This window comes from Falco cherrug, chromosome 5 (assembly GCF_023634085.1).
Source record: "Falco cherrug isolate bFalChe1 chromosome 5, bFalChe1.pri, whole genome shotgun sequence".
Lineage (NCBI taxonomy): Eukaryota > Metazoa > Chordata > Aves > Falconiformes > Falconidae > Falco > Falco cherrug.
In genome coordinates, this window is record NC_073701.1 from 72754422 (window position 1) to 72779766 (window position 25345).

The 25345-nt window shown below is 41.1% G+C and overlaps 1 protein-coding gene and 1 long non-coding RNA gene across 14 annotated transcripts in view; one reads left to right on the forward strand and one right to left on the reverse strand.

The window, feature by feature from the left end:
- Positions 1-287: 287 nt before the first annotated feature.
- On the reverse strand, positions 288-24228 carry LOC114017029 (uncharacterized). 2 transcript variants are annotated; one of them, XR_008732473.1, is made up of 3 exons: positions 23892-24228; positions 15910-16055; positions 288-867 (listed from the first exon to the last, which is right to left on the reverse strand). It is a non-coding gene; the product is annotated as an uncharacterized LOC114017029 (long non-coding RNA). The 2 variants fall into 2 exon arrangements; XR_008732472.1 differs by lacking the exon at positions 288-867 and adding an exon at positions 6561-7123 and having other exon boundaries at positions 23892-24226.
- Positions 22118-25345, forward strand: part of CACNA2D1 (calcium voltage-gated channel auxiliary subunit alpha2delta 1) — a 433696-nt gene continuing 430468 nt past the window's right edge. For 3 of the 12 annotated variants that reach the window (XM_055712037.1, XM_027811460.2, XM_055712041.1), the window contains exon 1: positions 22127-23464. In XM_055712037.1, coding sequence (XP_055568012.1) covers positions 23370-23464 — 95 coding nt within the window. In that variant the 5' untranslated portion in view covers positions 22127-23369. Of the gene's footprint in view, positions 23465-25345 lie in introns of all 12 variants that reach the window. The other 9 variants (XM_055712039.1, XM_027811461.2, XM_055712040.1 and 6 more) reach the window with 5 other exon arrangements.

Consider the following 25345-nt stretch of genomic DNA (forward strand, 5'->3'; position numbering starts at 1 on the left):
TTCAGCATTATCATCCAAGTGATATGACACATACTACTTTTACAAAAAGCTTTCAACACCTCTCTAAATTAGTTAATGAAGAAGACAAAAAAATATCTGACAAATGATATCAATAGCACAAAAGTAAAAACGTCACCCTTGATTTAAAATACTATTCACATTAAAACTGTTTTTAGGAACTTTCATGTTTAAGAGCATCTTGGTTATCATACCAAAGTAGAAAATCTTCTCCTCCCAACTCCATGCCTCAGAGAATGGAGAAATTGGGGAATTCTCCTGTAGGTTTTATGGAAGAAAAGATTAATCCAGAAGTTTATTCCAAAAGCATTATTGCAAACAACTCTACAAATACTACAACTGCCAGTCCTCAAATCCTCAGGTATTTATGAAAATATCTTTCCTTTGAATCATGCAAAATCTTGGATGTGCAAATTTTTCAATGATGAAATTATTTTCTCAAGGCGAGTTTACTGCATGTGTATCTTTCCAGCCCAAGATTATTTGGTGCTCGGGTTACACCACATGTGAGCAGCTTTGGGGAGCAAACCACAGCTCTGCACAGCCCTCCAGCCGTTTGGTTTTATGGATGGAGATGGAAGACCTGAGGTCCAGCTCCTGCATCTTGCAGGCTCTCAGGCTTGTGTTTCTGTGAGGTGACACATGCAGCACAGAGAACATTTCCTTGGGTGCTGTTGAGAGATGCTGTTCTGGCAAGGGCTGGGTGGGGATTGTGGTCAGTGGTCTCCATGATGCAGACGTTGATGGTTCCTCCCTTCTCTTTCAGAGATGCACGTTGCCTGGGCTCTGAAGCTGCATTCTTTCATCTCACAGACAAGCCAACATTTCCCCTTCTTGCTAGGAGATACGCTAAAAATGATGAAATCAGAAAGGTTAAACATACTGATTCAAAACACTTAAACATTTGGATAACCACTTACTTAGGTGTAGTCATATTTTGCTCAGAAGTTTACTGAGTCATGCTTATAGTCAGCTATAACAATAATAACGTGAATGCACAAACCACAGGATCACGGGCCATGACTGAAAGAATGGGTACCCATAGAATCCTTAGAAGTAAAAACACTAAAGATGATTTTTATTTTCATTTGAAGAGTAAAAAGAAATTCAATCTTTTATTCCCCTAAAAAAAAAAAAGTTAGTTATTGCCACATTTTTAGAGGTACTAAAACTTCCATTCCGTATAAAATTTGTGCTATATGAGATCTGAATAAAAAAGATCAGTGAATATATAATTCTCAAAAATTGTAGTTTCAGATAGGCCAAATATAGACAGACATCTGCACTGAACTTATAAACAACTTCATCCCTGATACACAAATTTAAATTTCTATTATTTTAAATATTTTCTTTTCAACATGTGCAAAAATAAATTATTCGAAACAGGGTTCCTTTCCAAGCTTAATTTTACACTTCGAAATAAAACTAAAGCTGAAGTTTTATTCCTTTATTTTAGGGGTTCAAAATGTTTCATTTACAGTCTTTTTTGTTAAAAAAAATATTTTTATTTCAGTTGGGTGAAATAAAAATATTTCCCGATGTTTTTCAGCTCGGTTGGTGGATCAAAACTAAATTATTTAAAACCCTTTGTGATTAAATATGGGATTTGACTGGTAGAGTGCTTCTCTAAACTTCCTCTGTAGACAAAACAGAGGCAGGTGTTTCAGGTGCTCAATTAGTCCTTGCAGCTTTGATTCCTTTCTGTTCTGAGGGTACAGTTTTCAACATCAAGATATTAATATATACATCCTGATGCAGCCTGCAGTCTGGTATACAAAAGGCAGCTTGTTTAGTGCTAGGTCAGTGAAGGAAAGAGACTCATCAAGGATACTGCAGTTCTGATGGCTGCTGCAGAGCAATTAAAAATTCCCAGGTAACATCACAAGGAACCGAATGTATCAATACAAATCAAATTCTTCAGAAATGTGTGACCAGCCAAAGTGGTATGTCCTCACTCCTTCCACAGGAAAGTCAGGAAAGAAGTGGCTTTCTATGGCTTTCATCTCTGATGTGTTGTTCTGCTAAAGGACAGGTTTTATGGGATTATGAAAAAAACATTGGCTAAAAGATTTCCTGTCCCTCTGCAAAGTGAATCAATGAATTAAGAGCACCCTTTTCTCTAGACCTAAAATCTTCATTTTTGGCACTCCATCCTGCAAAATGGAGTGAATGCAGAATACAAAAACCCCGTGAAGATCATCAGTTATGAATTTCCATGCCACACAAAACCCACTTTGACCATTGTATCAGCCAGCTGGCTTACGATTCCTAAAATATTAGCATAATGTAGTACAACATATACAGGAATTATAACAGCAAGTATTGGTTACTTTTCACCATTAAGTATATACAGATCTGCCTAGATGTTTTCTTCTTGTCATAGGTTCTGCAATCTATTTGAATATCCTCTGAAATTATACAACAGTTACATTTAGCAGTCAGAGCTATCAAAGCAAAGTTTTAGAAATGGAGAATAGTTCATAGATTATTCTTGTTTCACCTTCCTTATTTCTTTTGTATTCCTATGTTATTTTAAAGATTAATCTTTTTTTAAAAAAAACTTTTTTCCCCCCTTCTTTTGCAAAAGAAGCCTGTATTTCTGAATGATAAAAAAATACAAAGAAATTGCCTTTTCATTTCTGAAAACCGAACAACTGCATCTCAGCAATAATTAGTACATGGAAGTGCATGTACCACAAAAGATGATTATCATCAAATCTAAAGTAAGTGAACATATGGTGGTAGGATAAATCAACACAGAAGTAGTATAAATAACAACACCAAGTCATTAGGTAAATAGGGAGGAAAGGAAGATAACATTGCATGAAATAACTGCTGACAGGATAGCATTTGTTGAAAGAGAGTTTATGTTTAATGATGTTTCTCTTTTCTGTGGGGCCACTGAGGGTAACATATGACACCAGTGAAGTGGACATAATTTGGGTGCATTTTTCTAATTAAGTAAAATGGCCTTCAAAGTAATGGTGAGGAGATCACAAAAGTTAAGTGCTGCTTTTTAGATTCAGACTAGAGCTGGGGTTCTACTCATGGAGTTCAGGACTATCCAAGGCATGGAGAAGGTTAATGGTCCTTCCCATCCCCCTCCCATCCCCCCTCCCCTCTCTGTATCCAAGCAAATGGCCCACAGGACTGCAGAGAAAGACGCAGCTTGTTAAACCACTGCTGTACTGACTCAGGACATCTAAGACCATAAAGTTGTAATAGCATGCTGCTGTCATAGACTGATATTCTAATTGACAGAGCTGCCCGCACACAAGTGCAGTGCTTCGGGATGCTGGGCACATTGAATTCGGGGCAATTCAGGAGCTGAGCAACGCATTGCTCAAGTATAGGATGAAATTACAGTGCAAGGATCCTGAAGCGTTAAAATATATCAAATGCTTTGGATAGTAACCCTCTCGAGTTTTAATTTGGCACAGGGTCAACTATGACTGCCAGCTCTGAGAGGGAGGAGGGGAAAGGATTGATACCAGTAGGAAGGGTGCTGCTTAGAATTGTTTCTTTGGAGACAGAAATAGCATGAAGCTGATGGAAGCAGCTCCAGGGAGAAATAACATTCCCTAGTGAAATCCAACAGAAATAGTCTGTACAGTACTTCCACCATGTCACAGAGCGAATGGTGACAGTGCACAGAGGGTATTTCTATGCAGAAAATTACTGAGTAGCAGTAGGAGCAGGAGACACGTTACAAGATCAACATGACAAAGTGAGCAATTAGGCTTTCCCGAAACAGAGGACAGAATTTTTCTGCACCCTGTCATCAGCTCTAGGGCTAAGGGTGATGCGTGTGACCTTACACAGGCTGATCACAACAGGCCATGCTGGGTCAGGACCTATTGAGTTGCTTCCTTCAGTGCAGGTGGTGGAGTTCATTCCAAATGTAGCTACTCAGAAGCATTAAACAAAACATAGTATGCATTAAAATGACATTATTAAGGTTACAAAGGTTACAGAGTCAAGCACTCAAAAGCCACCTCTGCAACCTTAATTCAGTCCCCATTGTGTGTTTTCTCCATCTTCCCACGACTCTCTCATACTTCTACACCATACGTAAGCCTTATAGTAAATTTTGTTCATATCAGCACAACAGTGAGATGAGCTTGTAAGCAATATTACACATACAGTATAGAAGAACTCATATAGGAACTACCTGACCAATTATTTTATCTTCATGGTTTAATACGTGATCCCAGGATATATTTACTGGATAATATGTAAACTGCTCGGACTTAATCCCTGACTTTTTGGTTCAGACTAATGTAATATTACTTCAGATGTCTCAGTGAGGCACCCATGTTAGGAGGATACGCTCTTTCTGGCAATAGTGAGATTAACTTTTGCTGGCTGGAGATAGAAGTAGTAACTTGCCATTTGCCTCTGAACCCAGAGAGTCTCTTTTGTAAGGAGATGAATAAATGGGTAGGGGAAAAAATTGCCTAAACTCAAATTAAAATCATCTGAAATCCACTGAGAAGCTAAGTCTTTCTACTAGCAAGACTCAACTAAAATGAGCACAGGTATCCTTCCTTTCCCTGGGGAAAATTTTATTCCCAAAATAAAAATTTATTTTTGCCATGACTAGTACCAATATAAAAGTTGCCATATATTTGCTGCCATCAGGAAACTCTGCTAAAAGCCAGCAAACAAGCTAGAAATTACCCTAGCGATAACTTAGCCACATGCTCTGGGGAAGCCACTGCCATCAGTTCAGGCTTTCTCAAATCACAGCATTAACAAATTTCTATCATTAAACATTTCCTAACACTAACAGTGTTTGAACAGGAAACCTGTTAGCAAAAGCTACATGTACTGATGAACGCAGCGATGAAAATTAACTAAATCAGCATCGTTTCAGCATTTGACTGGGGGTTGCATTGCTCTGGGCTTCACATCTGGGGTTTTATACCAGTTGCATTTCTCTGAACTTCTTGGGACATACCTCTTATCTGCAAAAAAATTTCCCAGGGTTGAGCTGTGGCCAGCTGGACACTGTTGAACTCTGACGTCAGGCCACGTTTTGTGTTTGGGAATAAGTTTAGTCGCTCTGGTAACTGAAACAGCCTTAAGTTATGCTTATCCCATGAATCCCCAGAAACGCTGGCTGAGAAGAACCTACAAGCAGAAATATTTCATGGCAATAATTTTGTAACAAAACAAAAACCAAAACCACAGCAAGACCCAAAAGCCAAGAGAGGGGTGTGTTAATGGTTATATATCAAAGCTTCTTTGTCAACAGATTTTTCCGAGTATCTACTTAAAACACTTTTTCTTCTGATTTGTACCATGCTGGAAGAGCAGAGCTTAGAAATGTAGACCTGAGGACCTTAGCCTTTATTCAAAGGAGCTTTTGACTTGCTTCAGTGTAACTAAAGGCTCCAGGAATTAGGTCCTTTTTTTAGGACCATGAAAACAGACAATTAACATTATTCACCTAAAGAAGTTCAAGGGCAAATGCAAGGCCCTGCACCTGGGTCGGGGCAATTCCCAACAGCAATACAGACTGGAGGAGAAGTGGATTGAGAGCAGCCCTACAGAGAAGGACTTGGGGATACTGTGGATGAAAAATTGGACATGAGCCAGCAATATGCACCTGCAGGCCAGAAAGCCAACTATATCCTGGGCTGCATCACAAGAAGTGTGACCAGCAGGTTGAAAGATGTGATTTTTCCCCTGCTACTCTGCTCTCATGAGACCCCACCTGGAGTACTGCATCCAGCTCTGGGGTCCTTAGTACAAGAAGGATGTGGATGTGTTGGAGCGAGTCCAAAGGAGGGCCATGAAAATGATCAGAGGGCTGGGAACACCTCTGCCGTGAAGACAGGCTGACAGAGTTGGGGATGTTCAGCCTGGAGAAAAGGCAGCTCCAGGGAGACCTTATTGCTGCCTTTCAATGTATAAAGGGGGTTTATAAGAAAGATGGAGAAACACTTTTTACCAGGGCCTGTAGTGACAATTTTAAACTGGAAGAGGGTAGTTTTAGATTGGACGTAGGGAAGAAATTCTGTACTAGGAGGATGGTGAGAAACTTTACCGGGTTTCCCAGAGCGGCTGTGGCTGCCCCATCCCTGGAAGTGTTCAAGGCCAGGCTGGATGGGTCTTGAAGCAACCTGGTCTAGTGGAAGGTGCCCCTGTCCCTGGCAGAGGGGTGGAGCTAAATGATCTTTAAATGTTCCTTCCAACCCAAACTATTCTACGATTATTAAAAACAAATAAATAAATTTCAGCACATAAAAATTTTACCTCTGTAGACAAAGCTTTCTGTGGTGTACTTAATGAATTTTTCCTTTCAGCTATCAACCATTGTCTATTCTACTGTACTTAGAAACATCTGTTATTTGTTCTTTTTTTTATTGTACTTCATAGGCTAGAATATATTGGCTTTACATGGTGACTGTTAGGGTGGATGTTGCACAAATAAACAAATTCAAAAAAGCCTGCTTTACCAAAAAAAAAATTAATAAAAAAATTGTATCTAAATAGAAGAAACAGGCAACAGTTCCAACACATTTTTAATGGAACAGATAGAATTTTATAACTACAGCTTTTTCACAGTGTCCCTGTGAAATCATATGATAGAATATTTGCTATCATAGCACTGTATTATCCTACAATTGCAAGGCATCACAATAAAACTTCAAGTACAATAAAAAAACAAAATTGCAAATACAATAGATTTTTTTCTATTGTAAAGTTAACATATAACAGCATATAAAATAAGCTCCAAAACTGATGAATGTTGTATAGGATTTTCACAAAATAAAATGCCTTTTGCTTGTGAGACAATGCACATCCATGGCTATCTCTCTCCAAATTTTACCCCATATTATTCTTTACTTTTCCATTGGGTAAGTGATTTGAGCTGTCAAAAGAAAAAAAAAATTCCAATGTAGAAAAAAATAAGAGTTAGAAAGTAGAAAAAAAGTGAAAGCAATGAGGAAAAGCAAAGTATTAGCCACCCCCCTGCCTTTGTGGCACTGCAGCTGTGTAAATTACAGATTCTATTTCAGCCCTTCGTCTCCTTTCTTCCTTTGGCCTTGAGTTTGCAAAGAAACACGCTCATCTTTCCCAATTTTCTCCTTGGTTCCTGCAAAATGAGCAAATGATTAATAAAGCCACATGCTGGACAATGGGACGTGCAAGGCAGGAGCAGAGGAGAGCTCATGCACAGTGCAGCACGTGGAGTCCTCTCCTGTCCATTCCAGGGTGGGCTTCCCCACCAACTGCCTCCAACCCCAGCAGACACTGCAGTGAGGCCAATGCACAGAAGTCACCCTATTTCTTTCTGTCGGTAACCTGCCCTGAATACTTCCTATCATAAAAAACCCCTGCAGCCTGAACAATAAAAACCTCTTACTGGGGTGAAACCCAACCCATAGTAAGAGCTTTTTGATATTTTAATGGTAATTTAAGGTACTGCATGTTGTTTTGGGTTGTTTCTGGGGGTTTTTTTGGTTGGTTGGTTTTCTTTTATCTTTTTTCTCTGCTCATTTATTCCTCCTTTGGCTTCAGGATCTTTAGTTTATTGGGTTTGTTCCTCTGCCTACAGAAGGCTAGAGGTAGCCTCATTTCTAATTCTGCCATACATCACAAGGAAGATCATTTCAGGGAAAGAGCTGAGTGAATAATGCCAGATTCTCTGACTGACAGAGAAACAATTAGACGAGGTCAAACTGAAAAAAGCCCAAGCTGCGGGGTAAAATTAAGATTTTTTTAGTTCTTCCATTTAAATAAAAATATTTTAGTTAATTTTGTAGTTACATAAGTCTAGTGTTAAATCATTCGAATTTTATTTCAGCTGTTGTAAAAATAGAGCACAGAGTGGAGCATTAAATGTTACACATATTCTGAAATATACTCCTCCATTTTTTTTCAGCAAAAATTCCAAAACACTTAGCAAATTCAATCCAATTGTGATACTGCTTCAGTATTGCATTTGCATTTCTCATCAGTGTTAACATTTTAGATGTAAAATCAAACCACTGTTGAGCTGGCTTTAGCTTACTGCTTTATTTGTGTGGGACATTTTTAAGGATTGGGATTTAATACTTACCTGGAACAAAACCACATATGAAAATTCTGTCTGAAGGGAAATGTCTGAGTCCCCATAGCTCTCCTGAGAGGACACCTTGCTCTGACAGAGGCTGTTACTAACAGTTTATAACTCCTGATATTTTAGTGTAAGCGTGCAATTCCTCTCTGACCATTTAATCCCTCTGAAGCAAAGCTAACTGGTCATCCTTCTCTAGGCTTGCATAAATTCACACATCAGTTTTAAAATGAGATGAAGATTGCATCTGATATTACTGAATGTCACATTCTGACATCAATCTGAAAGAATGTCAGTTTATAGCTGAATCTTAGCAACCTTTGCTTACATAGCCCAGGAGCTGACTTAGCATTCAAGTGTACCAAACAACTGTCTTGCCCCAAAATAGTATCAATGGTAATTTATCTATTTGAAAGTCAAATTGTTTAAATAGTTTGTTAGAAAACAATCAGGATAGAAGGGCTGAACAACTTATGTCAGAGAGCATTTTGTTCTGCCAAGAATCAGTGAAAAAAAAAAAAAAAAAAGAAGAAGCACCTGTATTTCTTTGACTTTTCTCCACTCCTGAGAAATTTATCTTTTTGAGAAGGTGGTGGACAAAAGTTTATCTACCTGTCTTTAAGCAAGCATCAGAAAATATGGAGTGGAAATGAGGGCTGGGTTCCTCTGTGTTTGATCTAAGGGGGACAGAGGACTTCTGAGGTTTGTTGGCTGCATGTGGGCTGACATACTTAACGCCAAGATTACTAATGAAAATATTACATGGAAAAAGTCTTTAATATTTAAGGTAATTGTTCAACCAACATTTTACCTCAACATTTCACTTTTTCTCTTTCCAATCTATTCTTTACCTGTTTTAAAATTCTATTTTAAAATAGCCATAGCTAATTCACCTTTTCCCTTAGCCCCATTGTATAATGCCTCCGCTCCTCTCTTTTATGAAAGTAGTGAAACTTCTGGTTCTTCTTTTAATTTCAGTTTGATTTTTGACAATTCTTGTTTTATTCTACAACTTTCTGACCTCAGGAACACGGCGTTTTCTGAGCATGTTTTGCTAACTCCTAGCATCCTCCTTTCATACAGCAGAATCGGCAGAAATTAATTCTATTATCTCCAGCTGGCAGGAAGCTCTAAGCCACAGGATGACCTGGTCTTGGTTATTTGCATCTTCATTTGCTCAGCTAGACACAAACTGAAGCAAACTTCAGTGCTTGAGGAGGTGGACCATTGGACACAGCGTACATAAAGCTGCAATTATTTCTGGATATGTTCCCCTCTCTATGTTGTAATTTCCATAGAATCTTTAGTAAATTTAAGGGCTTCATTACCCAATATCCAGGACTTTCCATGCAAGGTACAATTCAAAGATAACTAAAGACCAGTTAAATGTGTGAAATGAAGGCCAAGGGCAGCAACTTCATTTCTCAGACATAGCAATATGCTTACTAGAAGTATCAGGGAAAGATACAGCCTCCTATGTCCTCCCACAAATTCTTAGTCTCATTTCTCCTCCCTGAACTTCTGCAAAGTCCACTTTCTTCCCATTAGCCCTGTCTTCCGAACTTGACCTCTCTTGAGTTATACCACTCTCCCTGCCACATCAAAACTACACTGCTACTTTCCATTTATTTTTCCTTATTTAAACTCTCATAAGCTCTTTCATCTGCTAAGAAGCCACTTTGCTTCCACATCAAAATTTCATGTTGCCTGAAGGACTGAAAAGCCTCAGGCTGGGCCACTCTCCTTCTGACCCCACACTAAGGTGTGCTTGGCTTTCTAGTGCAAAGTTATATGGATAAAACAACACATGAAAAAGAAAAGAAGAAAGTATATATACTAAGAACAAGTATTCTTCACATCATTAAATGTTCCACTGAAATATCAGTCACATACCATGATGAGAAACAAAATAGATGAGTTTGTACAAGAAGTAATAGACTCAACCTCTCCTGCACATAGGCAGTTGCACCTGTTGCAAAAGGCATTAGTAAAAGAGTGTCTCCATAAACAGTGACTCTGCAACAAATCCTGAAAGGGGGCTGAAAAGAGGATTGCACTGGCACAGGATCCCAGTGAAGTGACAACGTATCCCACTGGTAAAAAGAGGGCAATTGTGCTCCCCTAAAAGTTGGATAAAGCAAATTCTTTATAGCCAGTTTTCAGACAGCAGGTTCTATGTATGAAATGATGAACTAGCATTTGTGTTTTCAATATATTAAACATTTTGCTATCACCAATTTACTGCTGCTGGTTGCTTCCACAGTTTTTTGGCTAATATGTGCCAGTTTTCACTGCGAAGTTATAGCAGTGTGCCTTACCCATCTTCTAGTACCCTGCTACTCAATCCTAATACCATTTTCTGGCTAATGTTGATGTGTGAGCTGAAATGATCTATAACAAAGAGACATTAACCTGTAAAGCTGCTGTACTGGAAGTAGCCTTTGGTCAAATAAACTTACAATCACAGTACTTTCTCTTTGACACACAAACTCTCTACAACTTGCTTCCAATTTTATTTCTGTTAAGTGTCTTTCACCAAATGAAATAATATTAGAAAACTACATGAAACATGAAATGGATAGTTAATATTATAGTAACACAGGGTATTACAATAATGGGCTTGAATTTTTCACAGTTCCCATTATAACCTTGCTATTTAGGGGTCACAGCTGAGCCACTGTAGATTGTATTGGAATTAAACTGTAATTCAGAAATTTCTGGGTTACCGTGAGTTTTGCAAAGCAATTTTGAAGTACTAGGGGAAGAAAATTGGGGTTTTGTTTGGGTTGGGGTGATTTTTTTTTCCTGGTTGTATATATTCTATTCATTTTGATTGCTTTAAAAACCAAACAAACCAACCAGATTTTAAAAAAATACAGAATGTTCTTAGTGAAGACTTCTGGATTTCTGGGTATTTTGTGAGTATTCTGTTTGAAACATTGGAGATTTTTCCAGTTTGAGAGAAAAATAGCTACCAAGCAGATGCACTAGCTATTTCAAAATACTCCCTCCCGCTACACCAACAGAAAACTACTGTTGATTGCCACTGCTTAATATTGTCTCCCACACATTTAGAAAGGCATGATTTCTAGAGTGAAATACCCAGGACAGTTCACTGAAATGAAGCTTGGCATCCAGATTGCTAGCCTGGCTGTAATCACCCTTTGAGTTATAGAGCTTGTAAATCACATATCAAAACATGGGAACACATCAATTAATGTTCTACTGGAAACAAATCAAGGACAAGCCTACAGTGTGACATTCTGCCAGTTTTATTTTGAATAGACGTAGGGGAAAAGCTGAAATGTTTGGTCACAGCCTTTGTTTACCCAATCTGTCTTATATACTATTGCATAATGCTATCACAATATTAATATGCAAATCACCACTCAAAGAAAAGCCATGCTTTCCCCATTGATTTTCAGCTGAGCTTCTGTTACAAAGAAAAATACTTAGCACTTATATTTCTTTTTCATCTTCAAAACTCTTTTAGTACATTTTAATTAATCCTTTTCCTTTCATTTTTCTGACCCTGCATTAGGTTATCTGCCTCCTTTACTCGGGTACTCTCAAGGTTATGTCCTCCTCTCAATGTTTTCCCAAGACTTTTCATGTTTTCAGAAATGATTTCCCTCTCATCTCTTTTTACGCCTAGAATGCAGACCGCAGGAGACTGGCCAGAAGAAAAGGCTAGACAAGGGCAGAAGAAGTTTCCAAGGTCAAAAAGAAACAAAGGAACTCTGTTTCCAGGGAATAATGAACAGTGGCCCCATCTACTGCTGCTGCTGCTTTTTCTTAGCAGGTGCCTTAGCCTGGTCTCAGGCAATCTCTGGGGAGTTGGTAAGGTGACTTTTCCATAGGACATCATGCAAGATGTGGTGCAGCTCAAGGGCTGTGCACGTGGGCATCCAGTTCAAGGTGGCAGATGAGAAAATAGCAGTAGCCTCTTATGGAGAGGAACTTTTTCTCCTCAAAGAGGATTTCTGCTGCAAAGTGTCGCGTGGGAGGCAGAACATGCTTAGGTCCTACAGGAATTTCCCTGCTCACTGGGGAAACATTGATCTGTGTTATAAAAGGAAAACTCTCAGTCCAGATTTATCCTGCGAAACATTAAGAGCCCCCTTTTTTAAAAAAAGATTCTATTTCCATATGCTTAATTATTTTATTATATCCTGTATTATTATTACCTACTGTGTGCTTTAGCTAGATGTTTTGATGACAATTTTAAACATAAGCGGTTGAGGTGCTCTGTACCCTTCTGAAGGTTAGTCACAACATGGGCATCACTCCTAACCTACTAAAACTCTGAAACCAGCATTTCAGCAGTGCACAGGACAAATGCTTATTCATTTCCAAAGGTTCCCATTCCACTCCCAGAGCACAGATGGGCACATGGGGGACTTGACAATGGGCTTCCCTTGGTAATAAAAAGTGGAGAACTCCTGTGGTACTCCTGGAGTCAGTCATCTGCATTTCAAAGTGGGGGAAAGGCTTTCTGTACTCAAGGCAGAGAGAACGGGACTTTTAAAGACACGTTTTGTATCACAACTGTTGATGGAAATACAGCTCAGATTGTTATAATTTTCATTGACATTTTAAGAGTTAGAATATGGTAAGTGATCTTCACATTTACTTACAGGAAATAGTGCTAGTAGTTTCCCAGAGTGAAGGGTGTTTATCTTTTTAAGAAAATGTGAATTTTGGCAATAAACATATTTTCTCTGTTTCCTCTTTCAATTTTAATTACCTTTAAGAACAACTGTTATAAATGTAAAGAAATACTTGAAAAGTCCTTTGAAAAGGAAATATTTCTGTTACTTCAGCATAACATCTTGAAATATCAAAATAATTCTCACCTTTTTTTTTGCCCCACAGTAGTTTCAAGCTGCAATAATTTATAATTTCTCAGTTATTGCTTTTATTTTTATTTTATTTTCTGATATGAGAGTAAATATTAAAGTCTCCATATCTCCACTTGGCAGGACATGCTACCTAGATGTTTTCAGAATACTTCTTAACCAATAGCAAGTGTTGTCTGAAGACAGAATTTAGAGATGACTCAAAGATAATAACAGGTACTGGGTGCGTTAGCTGATATGATACACTTTGCTCTTGTTCTGGTAAATGTGCTGGGCAGCAGATGTAAAAAGCTGTATTTCATTTGGAGGAGACACAGTCATGCATTTAATTTATAATTCACATAAAATATTAAGTCTATGATTAGGTTTTCATTCTTTCAAGCAATAGGGACCTAAGTTTTTAAAACTTTTAGTTCTAAACCAGTGCCTCTGGTAGTGTATTTAGCAAATCTGTGATGCTGGAGACAGACATAACTCCACATTTACTTGCACTGCACATACTCTGACTTCACTGGACTTTCTAGATTGTACCAAAAAGTGCAAACTAGGATTAAACTGGAAAGGATTAAGTGAGAGCAGATTGTTAATTTAAATGATTGAATATTTAAGTAGCTTGGTTTCTGAAAACATCCATGTTCCTCTCTGTTATTACTTTTTGTTTATCTTGCACTGCTTAGATTGGAGATTTATAAACATATATTTGTATATAAATATATGTTTATATATACAAATACAGACACATATATGTTTTGTCAGATTTCTTTGTCCTCCTTCTAGAAAAAAAAAAACAAACCAAACCCAAAACAACTACTCAGTTTACTTCCCTTTGCACCTTTAAAAATCTCATAGTTACTATGGAAACAGCTATTAAATTGGGAGTGGCAGTAATTAATAACATATGCAAGTGCAATATGAAGTCTAAAACATAACTAATCCCAGCATTTGGAGTGAATTGTACAGAGCTGCCCTTTTTGCTTTGCATGGCACTGCAGACTGCGCAGAGCCATTTATTACAAGGGGGCTTAACGATACCGCACTGATACATTATGGCTGAAATAGTTTGGACAACGGAAGGAGTATTGACCTATATGAACAAATGACATTATTGTCACATAGTTTAATGGAGCGTGATTCTGGAAAGAATTAGACCCATACAGATACTATGGGCAAACGCAAAATACTTTACACTTTTAGACAATGTAAAAATACTCACTTGCTGCAAAAATGATAGCAGAAGCTTGAAATGTAACTTTAAAATCCATTCCCTCATTTTAATTATAGAGACAGGGGCTGATCAGATGTGCAACTTTACCTACAGCTGCTTTTATCTTTTGACTTGTCACTTTAAAAGCTGAACTGGAATTTTTTAAGAAGTGCCAATTAAAGATTTTTAAGAAACCATGAAAGATGAGAGAACCTATCTGCCCTTAGGCTTGATTGGAGAAGGAATATTATAAATATTTATTTGTTATTTTATTATTTCTTAAGAGTACTTGCCATAAAGTCTACCATCTATCCCATTAGCCTCTCTCATTAGAAAATATGGGTGCACAAGAGATTCAAATTTATCTTAAGTAATTTTTGCAGTTGGTGTAAAATATGTAGCAGATGCTGTATGATCAGGCTGAGGTATATTGCATTATACAGGAGAGAGTTCTGCCTTCACCCTGAGCACAAGCAGTGGCTCTTGTGCTCCTAAACCAGAAGCTATGTGGCCTCCATTAGCTGAGCTAATAATCTCTCGTTAGGGGCAAAACATATTGGATGGGCCTGATCCCAGATAACGGGCCTGCCTGGCTTCTGATCCAGCACAGCGTGGCCACGGCAAAGTCACAGCATGCTGCAGTGTGCTCCCCAGGCATACTGACAGACTTGCTGAATGTGTGTCTTCTTTTTACCATTACGATTCCTAATCTGCGATCTTTTAATAATAAGTGGACATGTGTGCACCAGTATGTTTAGACCAAACCTCTGCCACTGTTCTTCTTCCCCTTTTTCTTCTTTGTTACTCTTCCTGCTTACCTGCTTCTTTTCCTTTTCAGCACTGTTTCCTTCCCCTTACCATCTCATCTTCCTAATCAATTTTTCTCCTCCTCGTGTTCCTGTTTTCTCGTTTCACTCTACTTTTCTCCATCTCACTCACTCCTTTTAAAAAATTTTTCTTCCTTTTACGATACATAAATTTATTGTTCTGTCTTCATTTCCACATGCACAACCTTCCTTCCTCATTTGTACTTTCCTGTTCTTAACTCTTACTTTCCCTGTATTCTTTTTTTTTTTTTGGTTATCCTCTCCCTGCCCCGCATTCCTTCTAAGTTATTTTTGTATTCACTAATAGTTTGCAAAGCAGACGAAATGGGATACTGATACCATCTCAGCCACCTATTTTAGGATGGGATGCATCCTTCTGTGGAGGTGCTGGTCTGTGTTGATCTACTACAGATGGAGCTGGCATCACTAGTTTTTCCCAGCTGTCAAATTAAAAGCATCAGGAGGTTGATGATCCAACACTGAATGCAGAGGCCACTCTGTAAACGGTTCTTGGAGGCAATTCTCTGACAAATACCGTGTCTCATTCATGCACGATCCCTTGTCCAAAGATACCAACACTCACACGCTTTCAGGCTGTCATTCTTAGCTGGAAACACAAGTCACTTACACAACAGTCATTTAATTAAGAGCACAGTACTTACCTGTTGTTACTTATTGGATAAGACAAAAGAAATCTTTTTATTCTTGAAGGTACTCCGTGTGTATCTCACCAAGTACAGAATGGGAACAGTAATAACCACGTTCCCAAAAGATGGGAGTCAGATACAACTTTCCTACTAAGCTTTAGCTCATCCTGTTAAATTTCCAAAAGCAGTGTCTGTGGCTGGGCAGCATGATAGTACTCATTCTTTTTCAGAAATATTGCTAATTAAAATCTCAACAATAACTTCTGAATGCAGCTTTCATAATCACCTGGTTGATGAGGTTAAGCAGGTATGAGAAATTGAGGTGGCTTCACTGCATTTGGCTGACAGTGGTTTGCTGTGATTATTCGGTTTGCTATCCCAGGGAGCAGCTGTCCTTTCCTTCCAGTGGGACGATGTACTCTTTTTTTAGACCTATAAAGTTGCAAGATATCAGATTTCAGGAAAGCAGCATTCTTACATTTAGAAAAGCTTCTACTGGTGTAAGGATGAGTCTCACAGGGTGAAAATTTTGAGGGAAATTGCCTGATTTAGGAGGAAAAAAAAGAAATACATACATACTTTTGGTTTCAAGAAAGAACTGTATCTGCTTCAAGTCAATGGAAGGGATAGAATAAACTAAGCTAAAATAGATTAGGGGCTGGGTGGAAGATAGACAAGGTTGTACAAAAATATTGTGTCACTTAATCACATCCTTATATAAAACGTATATGTTACTTGTATAAGAGTGTTCTTAGAAGTTATATTTCTTCACAAGCTCTGAACGTACCACAGTTTAACATTTATAATTGAAGGTTTTCTCCAGCAAGATTACTGACATTTATGGTTTTCTGTGACTAGTGTCACAACATCAATATGAGATTTACAACAAGCACTTCTACATTACACTGTGAAATACAACACAGTGACTCTGGAACTAAAAAGTTAATTTTCCTTCCAAACCCAGAAGCATAATAATAAGACTGCAATGAACACAGAGACTTTCAGGACCAAAGAACTACCTCCACATAGTGCTACAATATCTTGCGTAGATGTATCAGGATCAGTGATACTTTAATAAACTTTGCATTATGCTTCCTCCTTAAATGGGTGTTGTGGTTTAACCCCAGCTGGCAGCTAAACCCCACACAGCCCCTTGCTCACTCCCCCAGCCCCAGTGGGATGGGGGAGAGAATCAGAAGAGTATAAGTGAGAAAACTCAAGGGTTGAGATAAGGACAGTTTAACAGGTAAAGCAAAAGCTGTGTCTGCACGCAAAGCAAAATGTGGAATTCATTGACTGCTTCCCATGGGCAAGCAGTGCTCAGCCATCCCCAGGAGAGCCGGGCTCCGTCACTTGTAACGGGGACTTGGGAACACAAACACCATCACTCCAAACACCCCTCCCCTTGCTCCTCCTCCCCCAGTTTATATAGTGACATAACACCATACGGTATGGACTATCCCATGTGTCAGTCGGGGCCAGCTGTCCCGGCTGTGTCCCCCCGCAGCTCCCTGTGCCCCCCGGTCTGGTGGCTGGTGGGATGGGATGAGGTGCAGAAAAGCCCCTGACGCCGTGTGAGCTGCTCAGCGGTGACGAGAACACCCCTGTGTTATCCACAGTGTTTCCAGCACAAATTCAAACCACAACCCCATCCTAGCTACTATGAAGAAAATGAACTCTACCCTAGCGAAAACCAGCACAATGATTGAAGTTTTACCTGCCTGGCACTTTGTTTTAACATAGTGTTCTTTGGTATTCACAGAGAGAATATTTACTGTGCTGAGCTCTAAGTTTCAGTATTAAACTCTCCTAAAATTATTGTTGGTTTAACAGCAGTGTCAAAAAATCCAACGAAACAAAAGAAACATTCAGTGTGAAAATGCATAATCTCTGCTCTCATGACTAGAATTAGGGCGAATGTTTTCCTCAAACCTGACAATAACAAGAAAAAAAAATTATATCAGATAGGGAAAGTTTTGGTACTAGATGCAGCATGCTTACTCAAATGTGAATAAAAACAAGGGTGAGAACAAAACAACGTTGACTATCTTGCTGCTGGATATAGCTCACAAAGTTTTTACAATATAAAATGATATGTAATTCAAATATGTAAAACAATTCAGCTCCCTTGCAGCAGGCTGGATCCTGCATTTCCATCTGCTGCAGCCTTCAATAAGGTTTTTTCCCCTGAAATTAGAAATTGAGATCAGGCTGCCTGCGCTCTCTAGTCAGTCCTGCACAAGGAAACAGAATGAGAATTATTCAGTACGATTACCTGCTCCTGCCCTGTGTAACCCACAGACATAAAGATACTAGATGCCAAGAACAAAATGGTATTTTGGTATCACCATGGCATTGATTATCATAGAATTATAGAATTGTTTAGGTTGGAAAAGACCTTCAAGATCATCCAGTCCAACCATTAACCCAGAACTGTCAAGCCCACTGCTAAGCCATGTCCCTAAACACCACATCTACACATCTTTTCAATACCTCCAGGGATGGTGACTCAACCATGTCCCTGGGCAGCCTGTGCCAGTGCTTGACAACTTTTTCAGTGAAGATTTTCCTAATATGTAGACCTCCCCTGGTGCAACTTGAGGCTGTTTCCTCTCATCCAGTTGCCTGTTATCTGGGAGAAGAGACTGACCCCCACCTCGCTACAACCTCCTTTCAGGTAGCTATAGGGAGCGATAAGGTCTTCCCTCAGCCTCCTTTTCTCCAGGCTGAACACCCCCCAGTTCCCCCCGTCACTCCCCATCAGACTTGTGATCAAGACCCTTCCCCAGTTTCGTTGCTCTTCTTTGGACACGCATTAAGACCTTGTCATACTTTTTGCAGTATTTCAGCAAGCACATTTTGGCTGAACTGAATGACATCTGTGGTTCCATCTAGCAAAATACTTGTCATCCCAACCACAAGATGAAGTGTACCTAACACACTGCAGATTAGGACCAGCAAGAATAACAGCCACTACCTAATTATTGAATATAACCCCCCCAAAAAGACACTTAAGACACTTTGTCATTGCATGGTAACTATTCATAGAAGTGCTGCAATGACTGTATGTTAAGTCTTAAACTGCCACTGTTTTCCAAAAGTTTTATGACAATGCTGATTATTGAAGGAGGAGTTTATATACAAGTATAAAACCATAATGATAAAAATTTGAATCTGGTTCTAACCCAATATATTTTTTAAGAAAATATTTTTGAGAGACAGAAGGCCCCACTCATTTGTCTCTTATGCTGGATTTGCAATAGGATAACTAATTTGTGAAAATGTAAATAATATATCCAGAACTTGAAATTAAAGAGAAAGGCTTGATCGTGGATTAATACTTGTTACTGATACACTGAACCGAGAAGAAGCCTTCGATGCAAAATAAATTTTGTATTTCTGCAATAGGATTTTTTATTTCTGATTTATGGACCACCACAGTCAATAGAATGCTTCCCAGTAATTTCAGCAGAACCATAGAATACAATAGAATCATAGAATCATTTTGGTTGAAAAAGACCTTTAAGATCATTGAGTCCAACCATAAGCGCAGTACTGTCAAGTCTACCAAGTAGGTGCAAAGCAAGCTTTCTGTAAGACCCCTCTCATTGTACCAGTCCCTATCATTCCTGTGCTCCTTCACAGAAAGGTCTTGGTCAGACATGACAGGACATAAATTTAGAATGAGGTGAAGTAAGAATGACGAAAGATTTACTTTCATGGTTTGTCATTCAAGTCTATATTTAAGTGCTTAAAAAAGAACACTTGTCAGCTGTAACAGATCTTTAGGAACCTTAACACAGATAAATTATAAGAATATCTCCAGTACAACATTGCTGTGAAGTACAAACCATGTGTTTAAAATATTGTTTGAAATGTGACTGTGTAGGGAAATAATATAATCATCAAAGGGAGGAAAGGAATTGATCGCTTAGGAGGTTTTAATGGCTTTTTAAAATTTCATGATGAAACTACATTTGTGCTCTTTTTTTTTTTTTCTGGTTTATGGGAGGATGAAGAAACAGCAGGAAAGTTAATTCTGCTAGTATTATGCTTTAAGTCAATCACACTTTCCCGTCAAAGCTAGTGGGAACTCATTTGAGTACAATTACTCATATCTATGGATGTTTGTAGGATGAGATCAACATTTCTAAACATTCTGCATCTCTATTAAATACCTGGCATATAAATGCATTTTTAAGTCATAAATAGTTAGGTGAAACAAAATAGTGAGTAATTAATAACTAACACATTACTTCTGGAGTAACCCCTGCATTCTTCTCTTCCCCGTGCTTCAGGGTGGCGTTGGCTTCCTAAGTTTCAGATTAAAAAAAAGGCAAAAATTCAAATCCCAGCTTCAAGCCTCACTTAATTTTGAAGGAAAACTGTTATTTGAGACCAGCTTTTCTCAAAACTGGGCTCCAGTCCAAGTTTGCTTGTAAATCCTGTAAAGCTTGCAAGCTGAACTTGAGTCGTATATCACAGATCTGAATCTTCCCATGAATGCCACATCGGTAGCCCTTGCCAAGCTCCCTTTTCCAGCCCTGGCTGCTCCTCAGAACCTCAGCTGGCTTGTTTGGAGTTAACCTGTCTATTTCTCTTCCACGCAGGAGCCATATGTAGATAGCTTTTCGCCTTTCTTTCATCCTCGGGTTTCAGTGAGCTCCACAGGCATTCACTCGCATGTAAGTAGCGTTCGCTGTAGGATTACCTTGCAGAGAGCCTTGTTACGCAGTTGTAAATAGCACAGTAGATTTGATGCTTCAAACATTGCTATATTAAAACATAGCGATGTTTTCTCTAGCATAATTTTCACATTTCAGCTATCATTACAGTGTACTAGTACTGGTGAAACAGTCACAATCCAGACCTTACTGTACTAGGTGGGGTGCCAACCCACCCATGCATTGCACCATTGCATTGCTAGCCATGTGTTATTGTTGTTGGAATTATTAGTAGAAATAGTTATTGCCCTAAGGAGCTCTATAAATGATGGATGCAGCATCAGAAATGCAGGGTTACAGAAAATTGTACTAATGATGAAAAAAACATTCCTGTGTAACCCTATACTTTTCTATTTATTATTTTACATTATCATTCTTTGATCTTTCTTAGTCCCTCCAAGATTATATTGAAAAGGCACATCTGAGGGAGAGTGGTCTTGCTATTCCCACCTACTGAAACCATTTCCCATGTGGGCTTGCACAGTCATTTGTACCCTCTCCTGCCCTAACCAATGTGTGCATCCTTTTCCATTTGCCCACTTCAGTGCGAGAGAACTCTTTCCCAGTTCAGTGCCCATGGCTTGGCGAGCCTCTGGGGGAAGCACAGCTGGGAATTGAACATGAGCATTTTTCTGGTCAGCAAAGATGACATGGGCAAGTGCTGGATCCTTCAGGTAGGGAAGGAGCCAGGTCGGGCATTTCCATCCTTTATTCTGAAGGAGTGTTGTTCACTGCGAGGCTTTAAGTGTTCTGGTGTACAACTAACAGAAGAACATCCAGTGTGTGGATCTCAGCAGAGTTTATGCATGAACTTGTGCCTACCTTCAGAGTACTATCAAGGAGCCAAACCAGTGTTTTTTTGGGAATATTCATGCTCATAACTGAACTGATGTCCTCTTGATACTGGATAAACTGTGGGGCCCCAAGCGTGAGGTGAGACCTTAAATGACACTCTAAGAAGTAAATTTGTCATGGCCTTGTGCAACTTGAAGTACCCCACATTTCAAGCCTCTTTCCTCTGTGCATTTCTCCAAACCTTTACTCCACTCCCCAATGTCTTCTCCACCCTGGATGTCATCTTGATACATGCTATTATGAAGCAGGACTGCTGTGTCACATGCCCACGACTCTGCAGTTACCCATCGCAGCAGAGGCCATCGGTGCCTCTGCACCCCTCTTAAGAAAGCAGGGATGCTCAGATGAGCTGTGCTGCCACTTGATGTGGCAAAACTGTAAAACCTATGGAGACCTACAAAAGCTGGGCTACAGATACCCTTCAGCCTGTTTTGAGTCTACAGGCTGTGGTATCATTTTAAAAATTGCTATTTCGGACTTGTATCCAAACCCTGAATCCTACGTACATACAGGTAGGTGGATAGGTGAAGACAACTGGGAGTTCTTCCCACCAGCTCTGAAGCGCCAGCTCCAATCCAGAAACAATGTAGATGACTGACTGCATGCTTTACAGATTGCAACTGAAATATCACGCTGGCTTCATGCCTGGGCAAATGTGAGCACTCAATTCTTCATTTGTGGATCTCAGCTTTGGTCCTTTTGCCACCTTTAAAATAGAGATGAACACTTCTCTGGTTTATAGAAACTGTTGTGAGTTAATACATTCAAGATGATGCCGCCCTTAAGTAGAAAGGAGATGAAAACAACATGAGTACTGGGTCTGCTCTTTCATTGTCACCTGTTGGACTAATTAAAGATATTAAAATATAATCACATAATTGTACTTAATTAAATACGTAAGAATATGTAAACGCATAACAAGAAAGAAAACCAAACAAAAATAACAACCCACAGATCGAATAGCAAATAAAAATGGTCACTGAACTTTTAATTGCTTTAGTAAATAAGCTACGAAATATATTCCTGGGTTACTTTCTCCATTCGTACCAAGCACGTATAGTTGCCACAGAGACGGGCACGTGTGAACGTGGGTAAAATAAAGGACAGGGAGAGGAGGGGATTTGTCCTCTGAATTTTCAAAGGGATCTGGAATTGCGCTCTAGGCTGGAGATGCGCCTGGGGCGGGGATGCAGCCCGAGGGCTCCCCGCCGTGCCCCCGCATCCCTCCAGTGCTGGGGGACCGGCGGGGACGGGACCCTGCGCAAGGCGGGGGCGGCCGGGCCGGCTCCGCTCGGCGCCCCTCGGCGGGGCAGCCCTCCGCGCCCAGCCGCGCCGCCAGGGCCACCGGCCGGCACAGCGGCGTTCATCCGTGTGGAGTGTTATATATACACACGGTCAACAATATATTTGAAAATGCAGCCCGGACTGGTGGCACACGGGCTGTGTGAGGCTGCCGCTTAAAGGAGGGGAGGGGGGATAAAATAAGGCACGAAGCTGTTTTAAAAATAGCGTGCGGGCGGCGGGGAGGTGCGGCACGCGGCGCCGGGGGCGGCCGGCCCGGCCCGGCCCGGGAGTTCCTCGCTGCCTTGTAAGGAGCGCGGCCGCGCAGGGCCCGCGCCCGCCCCCGCCCCCGCCGCGGCTTCCCCCCGCCGCCGGAGGGAAGGCAGGAGCCGGGAGCGAGCTGCCCGTCCCCAACTCTCTCTCCCCTTCTTTCCTCCTCTCCCTTCAGGAGCTCCCACCCCGCCTGCCTCTCTCCTCCTCCTCAGTCTGCTCTGCAATCAGGGGAATAAATCGGGGAAGGAGACGCACAGACACAGACGGAGCGAGCGGGGATCTGTTACAAAAGTAGCCCTGATGGCGGCGGATCAGATGAAGCCGGAGCTGCTGCTGGAGTAGCGGAGAGTAGAGTATCTCCGTTTCTCCTCTTCCCCCCTCTCCACCCACAGATCTCCATCGTTTCTCCTCCTCCTTCCCACCCTCGGCCGCGCTCCCGCTTCGCCTCACATCCCTGGGCTGCGCCTCCTGCGAGGGGGCGGGTGGGGGGGAGCGGAGGAGGCTTTAAAAAACAACGGCCTGCCCCCCCCACCGCCACACACACCGTAATTGAATTTATTATTACTGCCGTCTCGCCGACTTGGGGAAGGGGGATCGATCTTCGATCAGGAAGATGGCTGCTGGCTGGCTCCTAGTCTTTAGCCTGACACTTTTCCAGTCCCTGGTGATGAACCACTCCTCGGAGGGACCTTTCCCCTCGGCCACCACGTAAGTCCCCGCGGGGCCCGGGCCGGGGCGGGGGGCGCGGGGGCGGCCCTCTGTGCCGCGGGGGGCGCGGCGCCGGCCGGCGTACAACGGGGACTAAAGTAACTCCGGGCGGGAAGTGGCGGCGAGGGAACACTGCCGGATTTCGGCTGCTTTGCCTTGGGAAAGAGTCACGGCAGCGGAGGTCCCCGCCGGGGCGGTGGTGGCGGGGGGGAGCGCGCCCCGGTGACGGCCGGCGGCGGCAGTCGTGAGGGGAGGGCTTCGCCCCGCGCCCGCGCACCCCGGGGCTCCGCCGCTCCGGGAGCAAAGTTTCGAGTGACAGAGCCCGCCCCCTCCTCCCACAACGGGTATTTCAGCCTGGCTGGACTCTTAACGCCGTTCCCTCTCCCACACCCCCACACCCCCCAAATTAAAACTTTCGCAATTTTACCAAAATCCGCGCAAAAGGCACATTTCCTCGCCGTCCTGCGGCGGGCGGGCGGGTTCGGAGCCTTGTGCTGAAGCCGCCTCCTCCCTGGCCGCGCTCCAGCGCACGCCGCGGGTGTTGTGCCAGTCGCAGGGCTCGGTGACAGTTGCAGGGCTTTGGTGACAGTTGCGGGGCTTGTTTGCGACCCGTGGCCGCCGGTGGGTGCCGGCTGTGCGCACGCGTGGGCCACCCCGGGGGGATTTCGCCTGCTTAAAGCCACAGAACTGGAGAGCGGCTCCCTCCGGCGCCGGCCTTGCGGGGACGCGGCCGCCGCGAAGGCACCTTTGCGGGAGCTGTAGGCGTTGCTCTAGCTGCAAGCGGCTGTACGTCTGGCCCTGAGATAGAAATCTTTAAAGCACTGCGTACGTATTAGCGTGAAAGTGTTGCCCGGAGCAGTGCAAAGATCGCATAACGAAAGCGTGCAATAAAAGAAAGGCAAAAATAAGCCAATGCATCATATTGGAGCATCGCCTACGGATTGGGGAAAAAAACAAACCCAGCACGCTAAAACGCAATGTACTAGTGATGGTGTTTTCTTCCTTTTTCTTCTCTCTTTCTCACTTTTTTTTTTTTTTTTTTTTTTTAAGTACTTACCTTAGTTCCTGAATCTGGGTTAAAGCTACCAGTAGGTAACTTTTAAGTGGATGACTCACTTTAATGCATTTTACATAAGAAAAACAGTGCTAATGGTAGACTTCCCCATTGTTTAACGCTGGGTAGGATTCATTGCCCTCGTTCATCCTGTGCAGAAGGATGAGTTTAGAGCAATTACCAGCAATGCATTTTCGCCAATTAGTACTGCTGGTGGGTTGTTATAATTGGATTCAGTTCTGAGTATCGGTTCCATTATGAAAGGCTCAAAAGGGGTGCTCGCACTGTTAAATGAAAGAAAGGAATACAAAGATAAGTACAAAGTAACCACTTAATATCTTCTAAGTTGAATAAATACAGCCTTTCATTGAAGGGAAAATTCTCTTTCAAAACGTTCTGGTGCTGCAGTTTGTAAAAGATGTGCCGTGTAGAAGCAAGAGTGACAAAACACAAAGCCAGGGCTTTTTAAGTCGGTGCTTTTCTTGTGTTTGAGCTCCTGTATTTACTGTGTCTTATTGAGCTGATAAGGTTGTCATACACACCTAATTACAATTTATCTTCTACATATATTTTGCTAGCTTTAAAAGAGAAAAAAGGAGTATGAAACCTAATGGAATCCAAAGAATACTGTATAAAAAATATTGTATAATTTCAAATATGAGTCTAGATCACTTTTTAGCATAACATTACATGATTAAAACTGTTTTTGTCCCGCTGCCCATGTTTGCTAATTCCCTTCAGAATTTACCTTTACTCCCAGTCATGATAATACAAATTGTCAACAGGGAAACATATTCTGTAACTTTAATTATAACTATACCTATGGT